Here is a 21,735-nt window from a genome sequence, read left to right as displayed (position 1 = left end):
TATCTGGTACTGTGATCCCTCCAATGTTGTTCTTCTTTCTCAAGATTGTTGTAGCTATTCAGGGTCTTTTTTTATTCCAGATGAATTTTTGGAGAGTTTGTTCTAGGTCTTTGAAATATGCTATTGGTATTTTAATGGGGAGTGGCATTGAATCTATAGATTGCTTTGGGTAGTATGGACATTTTAATGATGTTGATTCTACCAGTCCATGAACTACAGTATGTTCTTCTGCCTGTTTATGTCTTCCTCTATCTCTTTTTTCAGTGTCCTGTAGTGTTCTGAGTACAGGACTTTTATCTCCTTAGTTAAGTTTATTCCTAGGTATCTTAATTTTTTTGGTGCAGTGGTCAATGGGATTGTTTTTTTAATCCATGCCTGATTTTGTGACACCATTCATCGGTCCTTTGGAAAATAATAATTTGCCATATTGAGCAGATCTTGCAAATGTTGACATGTTTAATAGGTTTTCAAAAATCTCATCTATATATATAAAGCCCTTATATGCAAATAGACTGAACGGTGAAACAACCAAACAACTGGACAACCAGTTGCTATGATGTGCACTGACCATCAAGGGGTGCACGCGAAACATGGCAGGTGTTGGCAACAGGCAGCATAGTGTGGAACATGGTGGGCATTGGCTGCAGTGGGATAGTGGAGCTGGTGAGTGGGGGTGCCAGACCAAGGCGGGGCGCTAGTTGCTATCATGGGGGCGAGCCTCTGGTGGTTATTGAAAGTTCTTTGCTCCCGCGTGCCATGGCCCCGCAGGGCACTCGCACCCACTGCCAGCACCAGCCCCACTCGCATCCACTGCCAGCGCTGGAGCCACTGCTTGCACCCACTGGCGGCACCCAGTGCCAGCCCCAATCGCTTGGCGCCATCAGCAGTTGCGAGCAGCGGCTGCCGGCCCTGATCACCCCTCAGGGCTTCTCCACCTCGACCTGCTCCTGATGGGTGATTGGGGAGCAGCCACCACTTGCACACGCTGACGGTGCCAGCCCCACTCGCACCCGCTGGTGGCGCTGGCTCCAATTGCTCTGCGCTGTCTGTGGGTGTGAGTGGAGCTAGTTTCGTTCGCATTTGGGAGTGGCAGCAGTGGGAGTGGGGCTGCCAGCAGAGGGGAACAGGGGCCACTGTGGGAGGAGACAGGCATGGGCATGGAGGATGGGCCGAGACTCATCCCCGTGTCCACCACAGCCTCGCAGCCCACAGTTCCTTTCAAGGTGCATGAATTCGTGCACTGGGTCCCTAGTTTGTTAATATGATGCTTTAATCACAAAAGTGTTTAAGTCATAGGAAGCTATTGGCAACTTCATTCATTTTCCAAAAAATGTCTACCCAGCACTTGAGTTTGAGTGACCACTGTTAATTGTCTTTTTAAGTCAGAATGTTGCCACCTAAAAAAAGCAGCTAACTCAACTCACAACTCATATTTCATTATACAACACCTAGTGCTTTATGTCAAACATTTGTCACACAAAGTGTTTAAAAGTTGTGCACTCATTTTGTTGAAATATAATTAATAATTTTAACTGCTTCTTCAATGACATTCTTAAATAAAACTGATTTCGCCATCCCATTTCCTGGAATTCATTGTGATAAAGAATACAAGGAGTGGCTTCTACATTTTGGTGCCAATACCATTCTTGCTAAGGCACCAGCAGTTTTACCTCACTGATTTTGCACCATTAATGCAAATGTCAGACAATGAAAAAGCATCTTTGTAATTATAATATTGATTTCCAAGATCCCTTGAAAGGGCCTTGGCGACCCCAGGGCCTTGGAACCACCCTTTGAGAATCACTGGCATAGAAAGATCTCAGGTTTATAAAGTTCATTAATTCAGTTCAACTGCTCTGATTTTCTCTACACTGTCCATGCCAAGTATTTATTTAGATTATGCTTGAATACGTCTAGTTCTTGTGAAAAATCGTGTTTAAATGAATAAAAATGAGTGTCATAGACAGCTGTTTGATAGAAAGTAAATGAAATCCTTAAAAAGTTTCCATACATTTTTACTGGGTTCCTATACGTAATCAGGCATGATGGAATTTAGATATTACTAAACCTATATTGTAAAGGATACATGCTTAAGATTTTATTTTTATTTTCCTATATTTAAGGACAACTGTGGCCCTTTCTTTGATTTTCTTTGTGTCATCTGTAATTAAATAAGCTTGTTAGACACGTACAGTTCTATATGTCTGTCTTTGTGTCATCTGTAATTAAATAAGCTTGTTACAGTTCTATATGTCTGTCTGGTTTCCTGAGTAGATCATGAGCTACTTAAGAACAAGAACTGTTCTTATAATTTTGAAATAGTTTATAGTACCTAGGCACTATGATTCACATAGTAGGTAAACACACATATGTATCGCATTGTCTTTAATTTTTAAATAGTATGGAAAAGTGAAGTGGAATCTCATGAGGCTTGAAAGCCAACCTGGGGACCACTTCAGTGGTCTAGGCTGGGTTTGAGAATTCCTTGGGGACCTGTCCTTGTATTGTGAGAACTGGGTTTGAGAATTCCTCGGGGACCTGTCCTTGTATTGGGCATAACTTTGGTATTGATCTCATTTATTTTTAAGCTAGAGGCCTGGCCGGTGATCAGGGCAGGGTTGGGAGAGGAGGTGACGGTCGCCAGTCCAGGTGCAGAAGGAACAGACACCAGACGCCAATGCCACCATTGGCACTGGACCACCCATGGTTCCCTGCCTCCTCACTCTTCCCCTCGCCACCGTGCCACCACTGGGGCCTGCCGGCCGGGGGGAAAGACAGGACCTGCTGGCCAGGGGTAGGCACTGTGGGAGGTTTGCTGGCCAGGGGGAGGGGCCACAGGAGGTTGGCCGCCTTCTTCCCTCCTCTGTTCCTCACTACCTGCCACATGGCAGGCCAATTGGAGCCTGCCAGCCACTGGAAGGGACAGGGTAGTGACCGTGGGAGGTTGGCCGCCAGCCCCAAGGAGGGAACCGGCCCTTGGCCCCCTGGGAAAAGGGCCACGTCCACCACCACCCACCCCCCAATTCCCCATCCCAGCCCAGGGCCTGGCCAGGGGGAAGGACCATGGGAGGTTTGCTGGCCAGGGGGAAGTTGGCTGTGGGAGTGCACTGACCACCAGGGGGCAGCTCCTGCATTGAGTGGTCAATGCCTGTCACAACGACTGGTTGATCCAGTCGTTCCAGTAGCTTAGGCTTTTATATATATATAGGTCATCAGTCTATAGAATAGTTAAATATTTTTTCTTAGAAATGAAACCATTTGCAATCCTCCAAGTATATATATGAGATGATTAAGTGTGCCTCTCTCTCTGTTGACTTATTGCTCAGCTAACACTAGTCAACATGGTGGTTCTGAGAGCTTTACAGCTTTAAATTGTTTGTATTTTTAGTCTTAAATTGGCTGTTATATAGTCACAATGGGCTAATATTTAAAGACAGGAAGCACATGGAACACTAAATGCGAACTAAGTAAGTTAATGAGGACCATAAAATTCTTAAGAAGATCATTACTAGATCTGTAAGTTGCATTCATACAATGAAAGTGCTTATATAATACATCAATATGTCACTTATACTTTAAAACCATTCTTTTAAAAGGAAATATATTTGTTTATATATTATAAAAATTAATCATGCTTTTAATAGATTATTTCTTGAGAATTATTTATTAATATCAATATGACATCTCTAATTACTTCATCTAAATAAAAAGCACCAACATTATTTTTAAGGTTGACTTTTAAAACTTCAAATATAAGATCTGTGTATGTTAAATAATATGCCTATTTTTGATAATGTAACGTAAGTTTAGATTATCTTCTTATATATTGACACTCAGAATCAAACATATGTTTTTAAAAAATATATTCGTTGAAAAACTGGCATTCAGGAACAGAGTATTTTACTCCTCCCTCAGAATGAATAGAGACCAAAAGTTGGATGTTTATGTCCAAAAAAAGCAGAATTTCATCGAGCACTTCTCCCAGATTGTCAGGGTACTGACTGAGGATGACTTGGGGCATCCAGATACAGAAGATGCTATTGACCTGCTCAAGGAGGTCCTGGAGTACAATGTCATTGGAGGGAAGTACTAACGGGGAATGACGGTGCTGATAACATTTCAGGACCTGGTGGAACTAACAAAGCAGGATGCTGATAGTCTCCAACTGGCCATGACTGTGGGCTGGTATGTGGAACTGCTCTAAGCTTTCTTCCTGGTGTCAGATGACATGGATTCATCCCTCACCCGATGGGGGCAGATCTGCTGGTATCAGAAGCCAGGTGTAGGTTTGGATGCCATCAATGATGCTATACCTCTGGAAGCATATATCTCCTGACTGCTGAAGCTCTATTTTTGGGAGCATCCCTATTACTTGAATCAGAGTTCCTATCAGACTGAGATTGAACAGACCCTGGACCTCATCATAGCCTCCCAGGGCAGCATGGATCTTGGCAGATTCACTGGAAAGAGGTACAAATCTATTGTCAAGTATAAGATAGCTTTGTACTTCTCTCTTCCTGTAGCTGCTGCCAGGTGTATGGCGGGCATTGATGGGGAGAAGGAACACTCCAATGCCAAGAAGATCCTGCTGGAGATAGGAGGACTCTTTGAGATTTAGGATGATTACTTTGACTTCTTTGGGGACTCCATGTGATGGACAAGATTGGCGCTGACATCCAGGACAACAAATGCAGCTGGCTGGTGGTTCAGTGTCTGCAGTGGGCCTCTCTGGTACAGTGCCAGATCCTGCAGGAGAATTATGGGTACAAAGAGGCTGAGAAGGAGGCCCAAGTAAAGGCACTCTATGAGGAGCTGAATCTATATGCTGTGTTCATGTGGTATGAGGGAGACAATTACAGCCACCACCTGGGTCTCATCAAGCAGTACTCTTTGCCTCTACCCCCAGCTATCTTCCTGAGGCTAGCACACAAGATCTATAAGTGGATAAAGTGACTGCCAGGGTGGAGAGAGGCTCTCAATAAATTACAATAAATCCTCAAAAAATATATGTATTTGTTTGCACATGCTTTTTTTCTAATTAACATAGCATGCAAAATGTTAGGTGAGGAAGAAGTGTGTAGTTTTGGATAATTTTGAGATGTTGATGAGGTATCAGGTACTCAAGGAACAGATAAATTGATATAGATGGAGTAGACATAGACAAGGGAGATACTTCATACACAAGTATGATAGTTGAAGCCATGAGAAAGAATGAAATCACTGAGGAGAAAGTAAGTAGATAGAACCTTGGAAAATGCCTAAATTGGAGTAGGTCAGAGGGGAAAACACAGGAATTTGAATATACTGGAAGCTAAGAAAGAATTAATGTTTGGTGCCACTTAGGGGTATGGTGTTGCAGTGTGAATTGAGAAAAATACATTAGAATTATTAGCAAGTGAGGTTTGCTTTTTATGAGTGACTAGAGGCCCGGTGCACGAAATTTGGGCCTAAACCGGCAGTTGGACATCCCTCTCAAAATCCTGGACTGCTGGCTCCTAATCGCTCACCTGCCTGCCTGTCTGGTCGCCCCTAACTGCCCCCCCCCCTCTGCCAGCCTGGTTGCCCCCAAGGCCCCCCCTGCTGGCTTGATTGCCCCTCACAGCCCCCCTGCTGGCTTGGTTGCCCCATGCAACCTGCTGTTTAGTCACTTGGTCATCCCTCATTAACCCCACTGCCGGCCTGGTCAGAGACAGCCATCTTGTGAAGGTGTGATGGTCAATTTGCATATTACCTCTTTATTATACAGGATCATTGTAAGAGCTACTACATCAGATTCTCATGATAGTAAGTAGTTGAATTACCAGGGATGGTTAAAGTTATAGACAGGTATTAGAGACATTTGACATGTGACAGCTGGTGTGGTAACATGGCAAAAGGCAGAGGTGAGAAATGGTAATAAGGCATTTATTTGAGATGTAGACATAAGATTAAACACATAGTCTATATAATAAAAGGCTAATATGCAAATCAACCAAACAGAAGAACGACTGGTCACTATGACACGCACTGACCACTAGGGGGAAGATACTGAATGCAGGAGCTGTCCCCTGGTGGTCAGTGTGCTTTCACAGGGGGAGCACTGCTCAGCCAGAAGCCGGGCTCATGGCTGGCTAGCGCAGCAGCAGTGGTAGAGCCTCTCCCGCCTCCACGGCAGCGCTAAGGATGTCCGACTGATAGCTCCCAGACTGTAAGAGGGTGCAGTCTGGGCTGAGGGACCCCCTCCACCCCCAATGAGTGCACGAATTTCATGCACTGGACCTCTAGTCCTATATAATAAAAGGCTAACATGCAAATTGTCCCCTTGCCAATAGTTCAACCAGGAGTTCAACCAGGGGGCAGGGCCAGCCCATCAACCCCTCCCACTCCCCCTGGCCAGCCCCGCCCCCAATCAGGGTTGGCGGCCAGACCCCACTGGGCTTCTAGTAATGTAGAAGCATGAGAGATGAGAATTTATTGCAGCCGTGGGCAAACTATGGCCCACGGGCCGGATCCGGCCCGTTTGAAATGAATAAAACTATTGAAAAAAAAAGACCGTACCCTTTTATGTAATGATGTTTACTTTGAATTTATATTAGTTCACACAAACACTCCATCTATGCTTTTGTTCCGGCCCTCCAGTCCAGTTTAAGAACCCATTGTGGCCCTCGAGTCAAAAAGTTTGCCCACCCCTGGTTTATTGGCTGACTAAGATTCCCTTCTCCACAGATCTAATCTTCCCTATAAGGTACCCTTCTAAGCAGTATTAAGCTTGATTGAACTTGAATATATGAAACTCACCATTCCTCTTGATTGTTCATGATGCTAAGATGTTATCAGCAAATACATTTTAGCATGGAAAAGAACCTGGCAAATAATCCATCTCTCCTGGCAACACATTTTATAAATATTTTTAAAGTATGTCCCCAAAGGACATACTTTAGAGCAGCGGTTCTCAACCTGTGGGTTGAGACCCCTTTGGGGGTCGAGGAACCTTTTCACAGGGGTCGCGTAAGACCATCGGAAAACACATATAATTACATATTGTTTTTGTGATTAATCACTATGCTTTAATTATGTTCAATTTGTAACAATGAAAATATATCCTGCATATCATATTTACATTATGATTCATAACAATAGCAAAATTACAGTTAGGAAGTAGCAATGAAAATAATTTTATGGTTGGGGGTCACCACAACATGAGGAACTGTATTAAAGGGTCGCAGCATTAGGAATGGTGAGAACCACTGCTTTAGAGGGTAACTAATCACCTTGCTTTTTCTTCATGACCAGAAGCAGTGGTCTTGTGTTCAGCTGGGCATTCACATTCACAAGACCCAATGGACCATACCTGGCACAAGCCTCTCTGCTTTGTTGTAAGAAATGAGGAAAACCAGGAAATCAGCATCAGGTGTATTGTTCCTGAGTGACAGTATAGGCTAGTGGAAAGATGACACGTGGGTGGGTGCCTCCTGACTTGTTTTGTGCCCCACAAAACAATATCTTTTGTAACAGCACATGGGCATAGTGTCCAGGATTCAGCAGAGGAACAGGCCAGCTGCAGATTATGTACCATTCAGAAAAGCCCACTCTTTTTACTTCTCACTTGGCATGTGTAGCCCTGCTCCCTGTCTGCTCAATCCAGATTTAGCTCACCAATAGTGGTCAAGTTTAGCACACAAAATGTTGCTTAGAAACATAACTGATATCCTGCCTTTATGAGGTTTCCAGGGAAACCATGCTAGAAGGTTAGCCAGAGGTGATTTCTTTTAAGGAGAGAAAAGGTTTTTGTTAACCCTTTACTCAACTTATTAGCAAAATAAATGGAAAACTTGCATAAAGCTTGCTGTAGACCCTACAGTGGACTACATCAGAGACACTATTCATTTACATCAACTATCATAACATCTGGGATAGTTTCAGCAAATTTAGTAAATAAAAATTCTTCCTGTGTTAAGTTTGCTTGTTCTAGTTCCCTTATAAAGACTAGGGAGCAGAAATTATTGGCAAGTTGGATTATATAAAAATAAGGCAGTCAGTGAGTGAAGGTCTCTTTCTGGACCATTAGTGTGCCATAAACATTAGAAAAGACAAGTAGACAATCCAGAGCAGTTTTTACTAACCTGCCCTTAAAATTGACTTCCACTAGATGTTCCTCAAAATGAATTGGCTTTTATTCTGACTCTCACTGTTTAACAATCCATTGTAAGATTTTTTGTTTATCACAAAGTCATTTAGTTAAAGTGATGTTTCAGGAATGCTTTGTGGAAAACTGCAAGTTGAATATTTTCCCTAACCAATAATGGACTCAGATATGCAGTTTTCCTGATATCCACTCTTAAACATGTGCCCGGTGCTCAGAATACAGTTATGTTTTCTTAGAAGTGGAAAGAAATCTGGATTGAGCAGAAGTTTAATAATTCAGATACATTACTGGATTGTTTTTTAAAAAATTTTTACTCGAGTATATGTAAAGTGTTATACAACCCAGTAGGGAATACAGTAGTGATAGTTCCTGGTCTATTTAAATTCAATATTGTATGTTGAAATTAGAAACTAAAGAAGCTACTTAAAACAATTATTTTTCAGTTTGAATAATTGGAAATTTTAACTATATAGATTATTGTGTGTGTGTGTGTGTGTGTGTGTGGTTTGAATTTAAAAATATGCCTTGTCTAGATATTAGAAGCTTTGTATTTTGTCTAGTGTTGCAATAGGTTTTTTTAGTCATGCTATACACTTTGTTTGATTTGAAAATTGAGTCAATTCACTCCTGGGATTATCTGGGTTATAGAAATGCTTTATCATGTCCTTTTCAAAATTTCAGATTTTTTTTTCTTATAGTTGTGTGGTAAATTCTGATTTTATGTTAACTTGAGCAGAACACAGTTAAGAATGCCAGAAATACTAGGTCATAAAAGCAAATAAAGTTAATAGATCTATAGCATTTATAAATGCTTTTTAAAATTTCATTTGATAATGTAGGCATTTTTAAGTTCTCATTCTATTGAAAAAAGAATTCAGACTGGAAATAAGTAGTAAACCCAAGATTATTCTGCAGATAGGTATATGATAACATAGACCAGGAGTGGGCAACCCCTGGCACGCGTGCAAACATGGCACGCCAGTAACTTTTGCTGGCACGCGAAACCCTCTCTTATAATCTTCCATTTACAATTTTTGTGAACATTTGAATGACTTAAATGTTAAATTACAAGGAACTGGCAAGACACTTGATGTTATGTTTGGTTACATAAAGTCTTTTGAAAAGAAACTGGAAATCTTTAAGAGGGATGTGGATGGTGAGAGATTTAGATATTTTCCAAACCTCAAGAGGCACATCAAAGACCTCCCAAAAGATGACAGAACAGACTGTCAAAGCCTTCAAAAGCTGTTTTTAAACATCATAGAGTCAACTATTGAGCAGTCCTTCTCAAGATTGGCAAAATTCAGAGAACTGGAAGAGACAGCACAATTCATGAGGTTTCCAGACAGCATGAAACTGGAGGAACTAAACTTACAAATGTTTTCATGGATAGACATGGCTGGCTTTGCAAAGCAGTCTCGTAATCAGAATAGCCTGACGGATGAAAGTAGTAGCTCGTGTATATCTCTGATGTAAAATCTCTGTCATCAGTGATGCAGCAGCAAAAGTCCCACTGATAATATCAAACGGAGTCATAAAGTTTTCTGTTGGACTGTCAGTGTACATGTATACATTAAAAAATAAATGTATTTTTCATCATCATATACTGTGTTTTTGTCGCTCAAATGAATTTTATTTCTTTAAGGTTCTTCACATACATACACCTTAAGAGATATCAAGTAGGCATAACATGTTCTCAAAAAATTAGCGTTGGCACGCAGAAGAATTTTTGAGTCAGAGATTTTGCTGGTTTTGGCACACATTCACAAAAAGGTTGCCCACCCCTGGCATAGCCTTTAAGACTGATGGAATTTTTGTGCCTTTTCCCCCTACTATGTTTGAGTTAACCATCTCCCTGATACTTCTCACAAATGATTGGCCTGATTATGAAAAAAAAAAGTAAAATTTTTCACTAAAGAAATATATTAAATAATTTATTTTTGAAATATTACAGTGCTCTAGTATATTTATATTTCATATCCCAAACCTTGTTAATCCTAATTATTACATAAAATTCTTTTATTTTGATGTATACAGTTAATGCTAGTGTGTTTTCATACTTGCCCAATACAACTTCTGTGTACATATGAAAAATCACTCAGATATTGCTTACAATTAAAACAGTAAAATTAAACTAAGTAAACATTAGATTAAATGTTTAAGTGACCAGATATGTTAATTATCCACAACAATGAATGGATATAGAGAGTAGCCCTGTCTACTTTAAGCTATTGGTAAAATAACAGTCATAGATTGTGAAAGGCCTTTTTTTGTTGACCAGGAACAATGATTTAGTATTTCCTGTAATTGGCTTACTCTTTCAGTCTGATTTTTAACTAGTTCTGACACCTAGTGGTCAGGTATTGGTTCTATAGTTTTTAGGTTTGGGTTTTTATTTACCTGACATACCTGCTTTTCTCTAGTATAGTGCTCATTGTAATAAAACTTTCTGCAACTGGGTGGCAGTATTGATTTCAGAGAAACTTCATAAAAATACTATGGGTTTATGTGCAGTCATTTGAACAAGAATTCAAATTTAAAATCTATTTAACAAAATAGTAAATATGGTGAAGTAATAGTGAAAAATTGAATCTATTAAATCATCTAACTCATCTTTATAGCCATTCTAACTTTATTTTATTTTTCTGTAGTGTTTAAACCTAACATGATGAATTAAAATGCCACATTTATTAGCTTATGGCTACAGTATAGTTTTAAAAATTAGTCATTAACAATTATGTATCAAACGTAAGAGTGGCTTCTTTCTGATAGTTTTGTAGTAAAAGAATTTAATGTCTTTTAAAACTTGGTAAATATATAAGAAAAGGTGTAATGTGTCTTACCTCTTGCCATTTTAAGACAACATGCATACATTTTTAATTGATTAAAAAGTTGACTTTTGATAGCTTTTTTCTGTATTTTTATCAGTTGTATTTTTCAGCAATATTTAAAAAATTTTGTCTCTAATAAGTCATTTTTTTAATTTTTCTCTGGCTCACAAAGAGAATTTCTGTTTCTTTTAACTTATCCCCCTAGTATTTATGGCTTTATCAATACAGCATAGCAATCGGTATTGACTCACTGGTATGAAATTGCAATAAGGACTATATAAAAGATTTTACATATTTTGTTGTATTAGTAATCTGAAATTTTTTAAATCATATGGGAAAGACAAAGTATTACTTATTTTTCCTGAAAATACAATATTAGAAACTAATGGTTAATTTAAATAAATTATTTTTTAAGTTTAGCTGTGAAAACCTCCAGGTAGAGAGGAAAATATTTTATTTTTCTTGTTCTGGTTTGTTTAATTATATTTTTTCCTACAATGTAAAAAGAATATTGACAATATTATGTCAGATTGGTCTTGATAGGTTAGAGTCTGTTAACTACCTCTTTAATCAGGTTTGCCCTCAAACTATCTCAGTAATGCTGTAGAATTCCAAAATCTGTTGTGTTTCTATGCACTAAATAAACTATCAGAAAGAGAAATAAAGAAAACAGCCCTATTTTCAGTTCCATCAAAAAGAGTAAGATATCTAGGAATCAGTTTAACCAAGGAGGTGAAATACCAGTACACTGAAAACTGTAAGACATTAATAAAAGAAATTGAAGAAGATACAATTATGTGAAAAGCTATTCCATGCTCATAGATTGGAAGAATTAATATTCTTATCATGTTTATACTACCCAAAGCAAACTACAGATTTAATACAGTCTGTATCAAAATTCCAATGGCATTTTTCACAGAAATATAACAAAATATCCTAAAGTTTCTATGGGACCACAAAAGACCCCAAGTAGCCAAACCAGTCTTTAGAAAGGAAAACAAAGTGGGAGGCATCACTCTCCCTGATTTCAAACTGTATTACAGAACTGTAGTAATCAAAACAGTATTGCATTGGCACATAAATCAGAGGAGCAGAGTAGAGCCCAGAAATAAACCCACATATATATGGTCAATAATTTACGACAAAGAATCCAGGGATGTAATGGGAAAGGATAATATCAATAAATGGTGCCGGAAAAACTGGATCACTATCTTACCATCCACAAAAATTAACTCAAATTGGAGTAAAGACTTCAATGTAAGACCTGAAATCACCAAACTCCTAGAAAGAAAACTGGTAAACTCCTTAATATAAGTTTTGGTAATGATTTTTTGGCTCTGACACTAAAAGCAAAGGCAACAAAAGCAAAAATAAACAAATGGGACTATATCAAATTTAAAAGCTTCTGAGCTACAAAGGAAACCATAAAAAAAAAGAAAAAGCAACATATAGAAAACACAATATATAAAGAACTCATATAAATCAGTAGCTAAAAAATAAAAGGGCAGAATGTCTGAATAAACATTTTTCCAAAGAAGATGTACAGATGGCCAATAGGTACATGAAAACATTACTCATCAGGAAAATGCAAATCAAAACATTGAGATATCACCTCATACCTGTTAAAATGCTAATATAAAAAAGATAAGAAATAACAAATATTAGTAAGGATGTGGAGAAAGGCAACCATTGTTCACTGTTGGTGGGATGTAAATTGGTACAGCCACCATGAAAACAGTATGGAGGTTCCTCAGAAAATTAAAAATAAAAAGATAATACGATCCAGCAATTCCACTTCTGGCTGTTTATCTGGAAAAAAACACGAAAATACAGCCAATCCACTTGTACTTATTCCTGTGCCTCCCTGTTCCTTCATATAAAAAATTGGGAACATGGCATCAACTTATTTTTCTATCAAATCAAGGAGAATACATGAGTGAAAGTACCTGCCAGTAAATACTAGTAAGCACATTTCACAAAATGAATATAGCTTGATGACTGCGATAGCACTGGAGGACGAAAGGAGACTGTTAATAGAAGGGACGAGGGAAATCAGAGCAACCATTTTTGTGGATGAACTGATGGAGGCTTCCAAGGATTCATCTAGTATCAAGATTATATGTCTCATGGATCTAACTTTAAAATAAGAGATGTGTTGGGTTACTGATAATGTCTCTCTGTTTTTCTCTTTAGGACACTTGCAGAGAGCTACAATGGAAAAGTCCTGGATGCTGTGGAACTTTGTTGAAAGATGGCTAATAACCTTGGCCTCCTGGTCTTGGGCGCTCTGCCGTATTTCTCTCTTACCTTTAATAGTGACTTTTCATCTGTATGGAGGCATTATCTTACTTTTGTTAATATTCATATCAATAGCAGGTATTCTATATAAATTCCAGGATGTATTGCTCTATTTTCCCGAACAGCCATCTTCCTCACGCCTTTATGTTCCCATGCCCACTGGTATTCCACATGAAAACATTTTTATCAGAACCAAAGATGGAGTGCGTCTGAATCTTATTTTGGTAAGATATACTGGAGACAATTCACCCTATTCTCCAACCATAATTTATTTTCACGGGAATGCAGGCAACATAGGTCACAGGTTACCAAATGCATTGCTTATGTTGGTTAACCTCAAAGTTAATCTTCTGCTTGTTGATTATCGAGGATACGGGAAAAGTGATGGAGAAGCAAGTGAAGAAGGACTCTACTTAGATTCTGAAGCTGTGCTAGACTATGTGATGACTAGACCTGACCTTGACAAAACAAAAATTTTTCTTTTTGGTCGTTCCTTGGGAGGAGCAGTGGCTATTCATTTGGCTTCTGAAAATTCACATAGGATTTCAGCCATTATGGTGGAGAACACATTTTTAAGCATACCACATATGGCCAGGACTTTATTTTCATTCTTTCCAATGCGTTACCTTCCTTTATGGTGCTACAAAAATAAATTTTTGTCCTACAGAAAAATTTCTCAGTGCAGAATGCCTTCTCTTTTCATCTCTGGACTCTCTGACCAATTAATTCCACCAGTAATGATGAAGCAGCTTTATGAACTCTCCCCATCTCGGACTAAGAGATTAGCCATTTTTCCTGATGGAACTCATAATGACACATGGCAATGCCAGGGTTACTTCACTAGCCTTGAACAGTTCATCAAAGAAGTAATAAAGAGTCATTCTCCTGAAGAAATGGCAAAAACTTCATCTAATGTGACAATTATATAATGTTTTTTTATTGCACTGTATTTTAGTTTGTGCAGAATGATAAAGAATGTTCCTTTCTAGAGTGTGTTCTATCTGTACTTGTCTGAAGAGTGACATTAAATGTTGAAAGGACTTTAGTGCTCTTTAAAGATGATCCAAATAGTTTTTTACATTTGAAAAACTATAATTGTTGGGATTATTTCATACATTTTCATCAAACCTTTCAATGTGTTTATGTGTCTGTATCTTTAGTTTAATATGCTAGTAGAATATATTCAAAAGTTTCTTGTTGCTAAAGTGGTACACTCTATATGATACTTAAGGTTAATGTCTGGGTGTGGAAGGGGAGATACAGACGAGAAACCTTCGGATATTATTCCTTTAGTAAATATTGGGACAATCATGGTATACAAGCTTAGTTCTATAACTGCATTTTTCACCTTAAAATGCATGATGATATTTTATTTCTTGAATTATGCAATGCAATGTTTTTAATGTAAATAGCACTGGTCATATACCAATGTATATGGTAACCTGGGTTATATCTATTTTTATGTAAACTATTTTGGTTTTGGCAAGAAGTGAAATTGAGGCCTGTGTGCAGGTTGCTATTGAATTTTGCTCTGGCGTATGCTGAGATTCAGCTTTTTCTTACAAATAAATGGGACCCCACTTTCCAACAAAAATGTACTGTGTTTTGTTAGGTACAGTCTGGATCATAGCATGCAAAAATAGAAATTTAGAATTTCACTGCAGCTTCAATGTGCATCTTTGAACTTTTTTACATTTGTAGTTTTGGTGGCAAAGAGAATTTTACTTTTTATCAATTTCATAAGTCTACAGGTAAACCACCAATGGCAGTCATAATGAAGATAACTTGTTTAAGAATTGAAGTAGGAACTCTTATTATGTAATTGTACATACTGTTTTACAGAAGTTCCCTCATTTGATTTTTAAGTCCCAGTATCTAGGTATATCTACCCACTAAAGCCAAGGTGTCATTTATTGGACTTTCTGAAAATAAACACAACAAAAACAAAAAAGCTATGTTCTTTGGTTTAATATTTTAGTTATAAAATAGAACTGCAACAAAAGACAATTTTAGGAAGTATTATTTTCTACATGTAGGAATGAGGGGATGAAGGAATGCTACAGCTTTTTATCACAGAACATATTATCCCATTTAACTATTAAATGGCTATCAGTGGGAAGTAGTATTTAGTCATATAGAAATGTATGAAAAAATCTTTTAAAAAAGCTCCTTAAAATTGCAGGATTTACCTTAAATATATATATACATATATATAAGCTTTGAGACATAAGTGTACTAAGTTGTGTCAAGCAATCCTCAAAAATTAGATGTATTTGAGCTCTGTGCATTATGTCAGCTTTAAATGTAATATTTTGAATATTTTGGCTATATTTATTGGCTTTGTGCAAGCAGTAGAACAGAAATAATGGGTCAATAGTTTTGACCTTAATTTAAAAACTCTTTCTATGGAGATAGGGCTAGAAATACTTTTGCCAAATAACATTCGTCTCATTCACTTTATGTCAATATTTAGAAAACAATAAATTACAGCAAATATGATGTTTTTCTATAAATTATTGTAAAAAAAGTCATGCTTTTAAAAACAAATTTGGTAATGCATATCATGGAAAGTGTATTTTGTATGTATAATTTCACGACAATTAAAGGATACTTTTCATCTTGTCAATCATTGCTATGTAGAATGACTGTCTTAAATAGTAATGTACTAAAGGGAAAAAACTTAATACAACAAGATCTAGTGTACTTAGACATGAGCTTACCTGAAAAACCTTAGACTCGTATCATTCTTTAAAGTTTATAAAGTACCTTCGTACGTTTTCATGTAATCATTTAATCTACACTATGAAGGAATTTATCAAATTTAGTTGTAAGTATTATGCTGATGAAGCCTAAAAGCTGTTTCTTCATCAGTGTTTTGTTTTATGCTTTTTAAAATACTCCATGTTTATAAACAGTCTTTTTTTTTTTCTTTTTAAGTCAGGACTTCAAAAGTTGTGAAGTACATGTATCCCATCCCTACCTTCATTCTCTTTGGGTTAAGGAGCCTTTCTTCCTGCAGCAAAGGGAAGAGGCTGTTTCTAGGGTTGTAGTACCTAATTTCTGTATTTGAGAATATTTCTTTAGATAGGGAGAAATAGAAAACAAAATCAGTTCTTCAAAACGTGTCTAATTTTTGGCCAAAGCATTTGGTGTTAATAAAATGTGAATTCTGAATGAGTCACTTCATTTTGGATTCATAGGTTTAGTGGGAATAGAGTGTGTCCATCTTGTGTATTAATTTCTGGCTCACTTATCCAAGAGCAGCCCTGGGAGTTTCTGAATGAATTTTAAGTTATTAAGCTGTGGTGAATTTGGAAATATTTAAACATGGCAAGATATAATTTATTTAGATCAAAATCCATTGATTTAAAAGGGATTATTGGGGAGAAATGGCAAAAGGGTTCCTAAAAGGGATATTGCAAAATATGGAAAAATAATTTGTAGAAGATAAAAGAATACTAATAGGAAGAGCAACAAAGTGAAAGGTTGTGTGTTAAATGTAGGTCTAGGAAATAACTGGTGAGATTGGTGAAATGGAAACATAACAATGCAAAACAGTTAAATACCAGACATTTCTAACCAAGTGACTGGAGCACCTAATACTGCCACTACCCTATATTTTTGCAAGCACTTTGATTGTAAGGTAGATATTTTCATTACAATTTCGAATTTTTAAAAAATACATTTTTATTGATTTTCAGAGAGGAAGGTAGAGGGAGAGAGAGAGAGAAACAGCAATGATGAGCGGGAATCATTGATCGGCTGCCTCCTGCACGCCCCACATGGGAGTGAGCCCGCAACCCCGGGCGTGTGCCTTGACCGGGAATCGAACCGTGACCTGGTTCATAGGTTGATGCTCAACCACTGAGCCACCATGGCTGAGCTACAATTCTGAATTTTGTAGCTGAATAGGACAGCTTAAATTTACTTTTTCATGATAGGCTCTAGTCTAGACACATGATAATTACCAAAGTTCCAGCTTTGGTAATGTGTCACTGAATTAATTATGTTGTAATATTTCTTAATGAGAATTCATACCACCTCATGCTTTCATATTCATTTCTTAAGTTTGAAAGATTTGGTTTGAGGTGGGAATAGACTTGTTGATGGAATTAAAGAGTGAAGGCCATATTCAATTTTATATGTTATTTTTGCAAGCTCAGTTTAAGTGTAGAAGTGTAGTTTTTATTTAGTTCCTTGTTTTCTTGAGAGATTAGGAGTAAATAGATAAACTTTTTAAAAGGATATCACAGAAGACACTTTTTAAATTAGGTCATGGTTGAGATATACTGAAATCCTTCACTAACCTCTCCCTCTCTGTTTCTCCTATTATGTTTGACAACAATTATGGATTTAAAAATTTTTTTTAAAAATTAGATGCTTTTGGATTATCCACTTAAATTTATGTATTTCCATATCACTCAGGTAAAGTTGAAAATGACAGAGCACAGACATTTATTTTTTAAATAATAGGCTAGAAAAAGTATTCCTGTTTATTTATATTACTATATATATATGTCATCTTAGCTAATTAAAAATAATATATTCACTTGTGTTGGAAAAAAAATGCATTCATCCAAATAGTAGTCAACATGTTTTTACCAAATGGCACAAATATACTTCCATTTATATTTTGTATCTTAAAAATGTAGTTTAAAAGAAAGACGTAAGAGACACTTTTTTAACAAAAAGTACCATATATTCATATGAAACGGAGGAGTGTGTATTAAGTTAGTTTATAATATTTTGTCAGTACAGCATATACTTAAAATTCAAGTTGCTTTCAACCTGTTCAAGATAAAATAATTTAATCCAATTTCATAATGTAAATCATTTTTGTTGCCATATTTTATTTGAAGTAATAAAATTTTTAGCTCAAATTTGAATGTTATGTGCTAACCATGGCAAGCCAACATTTACATTTGTTTTTTACAATAAATTTCTTTTAAAATATACTTTCTATTTTTCTGTACTGACATGCAATAAATTTATACATTAAAAGTTTGATTAATGTCTTAAAATAGTTTGTATTCGATTTTTAAAAATATTTTCTATTAACCTAAGTTATATGGTAGGGCATTAAAGTTTTCTTAATGGTTAAATAAAATTCAGAATGTATACTGAAATTAATGAATTTTTATTATAATGGTGTGGATAGAAAATAGAAGTTTATGTTCTCTTTTCTCATATTATCCTCTTGCATCCATTTAATTTAAGCTAATATTCATTATTTTCTACAAATGAGTTGCTGGTGAATGAATAGACCCCAAAACATTTGCTTAATCTAGGAGGGAATAAATGTTCTTTGTTATGTGGCCTTCGGATTTCATCAAATGTCTTTTCATGAAATTCTTAGGTCTTCATCCCACCCTCACCCCCATTAGTATTGAGTTAAAGGCTTGGGAAGATTTGCAGAAGGCCTGATATTCTTTCAACGTTTAGGGGTTTGTACCTTGCTTTCTTTGTGTGTGAGTGTGTGTATCAGTCTTCTTTTTTTTTCTTAATCCCTTTACCTTTTTCACCCAGGCCAGCACCCCCCTCCCCACCCCCACACCTCCACCTCTTCAGCTGTCAGCCTGTTCTCTATATAGAGTCTGTAGCTTCCTTTCTTAACAAGAAACTGGTATGTGAATAGTGGCATGTTAGGAAGTGTATGACAAACCTTAAATAGCCCACCTGCAAATAGAGGTGAAGAATTCATTTCCTGAAGACCCTCTTTCCATGGGTAAATCTGGTGGGAAGTAGGATCTCTCATGTACTTCCCTGAAAGATCACCAACCTAAATCCCAAGATGAAGCAGTTTATAGAACTATTTCTTATTTTCAGAAGATAATTTCACATTCCTATTTCACTCCACTTGTTGCTTTACAATCTTACATCTTAAAGTTCACAAACAATTGGATCTGGTTAGAGAATATAACTCCTATCTTATTAAGGGAAGGGAAGGAAAATACTTTTTTTTTTAATACCTGCAAGTGTGAGTCCCAAGTGTAGAATGTAATGTCAGTGAGCACTCACAACAAACCTTTTGAGTAATTTTCAGTCCCATTTTATAATAAAACTAGAGGCCCAATGCATGAAGATTTATGCAAGAGTAGGCCTTCTTTCCCCCGGCCGCTGGCACTGGCTTCCCTCTGGCACCCCAGACCTGGGCTGCTTCCCTCCGGCCGTAGCTTCATCAGGAAGGATGTCCAGAAGGATGTTGGTCTAATTAGCATATTATCCATTTATTACTATAGAAGGCTCCAAGTGGTTCAGTAACATGCTCAAGATTACCCAGAATGGAGCCATATTTTGAATCTGTCTCCGGTTCTATATACACTGAGTGGCCAGATTATTATGACCACCTGACGTTTGTAGGCTAGGGAGGGCAGTTGGGGGCAACCAGAGTGGCAGGGGAGGGCAGTTGGGGGCGACCAGGGCAGCAGGGGAGGGCAGTTGGGAGCAATTGGGCCAGCAGGGGAGCAGTTAGGCATCGATCAGGCTGGCAGGGGAGTCTTAGGGGGTGATCAGGAAGGCAGGCAGGTGAGCGGTTGGGAGCCAGCAGTCCAGATTGTGAGAGGGATGTCCACATGTAGGAATTTAGGATCAGGCCTAAACCGGCAGGCGGACATCCCCCAAGGGGTCCCAGGTTGGAGAGGGTGCAGGCTGGGCTGAGGGACACTCCCTTCCCCCAGTGCACAAATTTTTTAGGCAAATTAGAGGTGGTCATAATAATATGGCCACTCAGTGTACATTGTCTCAAACAGTTTGACAGTTCTTATTCATACGGTAATAGATTTAAGATGTTGAAATTGAATTAAAAGTAGACCAGTTCTTCAGGAACACTCCTAACAAGTGGACTATGAATAAAAACATTAGAATTGGACACAATCAACTAATTCTTTTCAGAGTAAATATATGTTCCTGTAGGAAAATCTATAAGTTAATAGGACTTCTCTTATACACTTTCCTTAGCCTTTTATAGATAACCAAGTCTCAAAAAATCTGGGAGTCATCTTCCTCATAAAATGAACATACTTTTGAAACTGATTATGCTATTTCTTTTTCCAGTGTGATTTATTTTCCCAACCTTTCTACTACTATCATGGCAGTCCCTGAAATTATTTTATAATAGCTAACATTTTTATTGAGTGCTTGTAATGTGCCAACTATTGTTCTGACTTCTTTTTGTCATTCTTGATAACTGAATAGGCTGAACTGGTTTCTAGCTTCACTGATCCCACTCCTTGATCTTTGTCCTGTTCTAATTTGCCAGAAAAACTTCATGCCTTTTCCTACTGAAGGGCATTTAGTAACTGCATTTCTCATTAGATCAAAGTCAGACTTCTTGGTCGATAGAAATTAAACTTCACAAATTAAACTTGTTATAAAAGGGATCTACTTTTTCTCTTTTATGTATCAAACTCATTCCTCTTCTACTAGTATGTGTTTACTCATGCCCGGAGGTTTAACCTCTAAATCGAATAGCCTCTCACCTTACTAGACTCTTGAGTCATGACCCAAATTCATGGTAGCTCCAGCAAGTTTCTCCCCTTTCTGAATACCTATTGCCTTCACTACATTTTGTTCTTTGATCTTTGACTGTATTCTATTCAATTCCTTATTACACACTGTCTTATTTCCCTTTTGTGTGTCTTACTACTCCAGTAAACCAAGATCTGGCAGACTGTCAAGGTTCTCTTCTCCCACAGCACCTGGCATGGTGCTAAGCACCTCATAGTGCTAAATATATTTTCTGTATAGAACAGGCTCACCAATTAAAGCCTTCGTTCAAACATTTCCTTCTTTCAGAAGGAAAAAGGTGCACAAAGACAATTATTGTAATATTTTGTATTTCTTGAAGTTGGAGACCTAGAATAACAACAAACTTGGAAGGGAAATTAAACACACACAAAACCAATGATTAAAGTGGAAAGATCAGAAGTTACACATGTGATGAAATTACTGTTCAGTATTAAAGGGGGGGGGCAATAATTATTCAGGACATATGCCACTTGGGGGATCTAAACCTTAGCATATCTCAATAGAGGAGCCTTGAACTCATACCTCTGAACCGTGTCCAGCACGGCCAGGGGTGAACCTGAGGAGGGGTGGTGATGGATTAAAGAAAACAGACGAGAATACAGGTGGGGCCAGGTAGGATCACTGTGCCTGGATGAGGAAACAGTGACACAGCCTGTAAGCCCAAGCTTTATTTTATAGTCAGATCACATAAAGTAAAACAAGGGCAAGATGTTTACAATGTTCTTGTGAATTTCAAATCTGCTCCTTTCCTGTTGTTGCCATTCTCTGAACTCTATCAAGCCTTGTTTTGGCAGCACTTGCTATATCCCCTGCAGCCCACATTCCTTAGCTACCTAGGACTGCAGGGCCAGACTATAAGGTCAAGCTTACAACCATAGCCTTTGGCTATAATTTGGCTATTATAAGCTGGGATTTGTATATGGCTTTGCTACAAGTCAGTCTGAGGCTTGAACC

General features: G+C 37.7%; 1 protein-coding gene and 1 pseudogene across 2 annotated transcripts in view; both read left to right on the top strand.

The window, feature by feature from the left end:
* Positions 1–4,618, top strand: part of LOC102773380 — an 11,421-nt pseudogene extending 6,803 nt beyond the window's left edge.
* The window catches only part of ABHD13 (abhydrolase domain containing 13), a 23,359-nt gene extending 6,891 nt beyond the window's left edge, over positions 1–16,468 (top strand). The window contains exons 1-2 of one of the 2 annotated variants that reach the window (XM_015568437.1): positions 4,400–4,470; positions 13,150–16,468. In XM_015568437.1, the coding sequence (XP_015423923.1) occupies positions 13,170–14,183 (1,014 nt within the window). In that variant the 5' untranslated portion in view covers positions 4,400–4,470; positions 13,150–13,169 and the 3' untranslated portion in view covers positions 14,184–16,468. Of the gene's footprint in view, positions 1–4,399; positions 4,471–13,149 lie in introns of those variants that run through there. The other variant, XM_006770696.2, reaches the window with a different exon arrangement.
* Positions 16,469–21,735: the final 5,267 nt, after the last annotated feature.

The sequence above is a fragment of the Myotis davidii genome, unplaced genomic scaffold (assembly GCF_000327345.1).
Source record: "Myotis davidii unplaced genomic scaffold, ASM32734v1 scaffold242, whole genome shotgun sequence".
Lineage (NCBI taxonomy): Eukaryota > Metazoa > Chordata > Mammalia > Chiroptera > Vespertilionidae > Myotis > Myotis davidii.
This window is presented reverse-complemented; position numbering and strand designations above follow the sequence as displayed.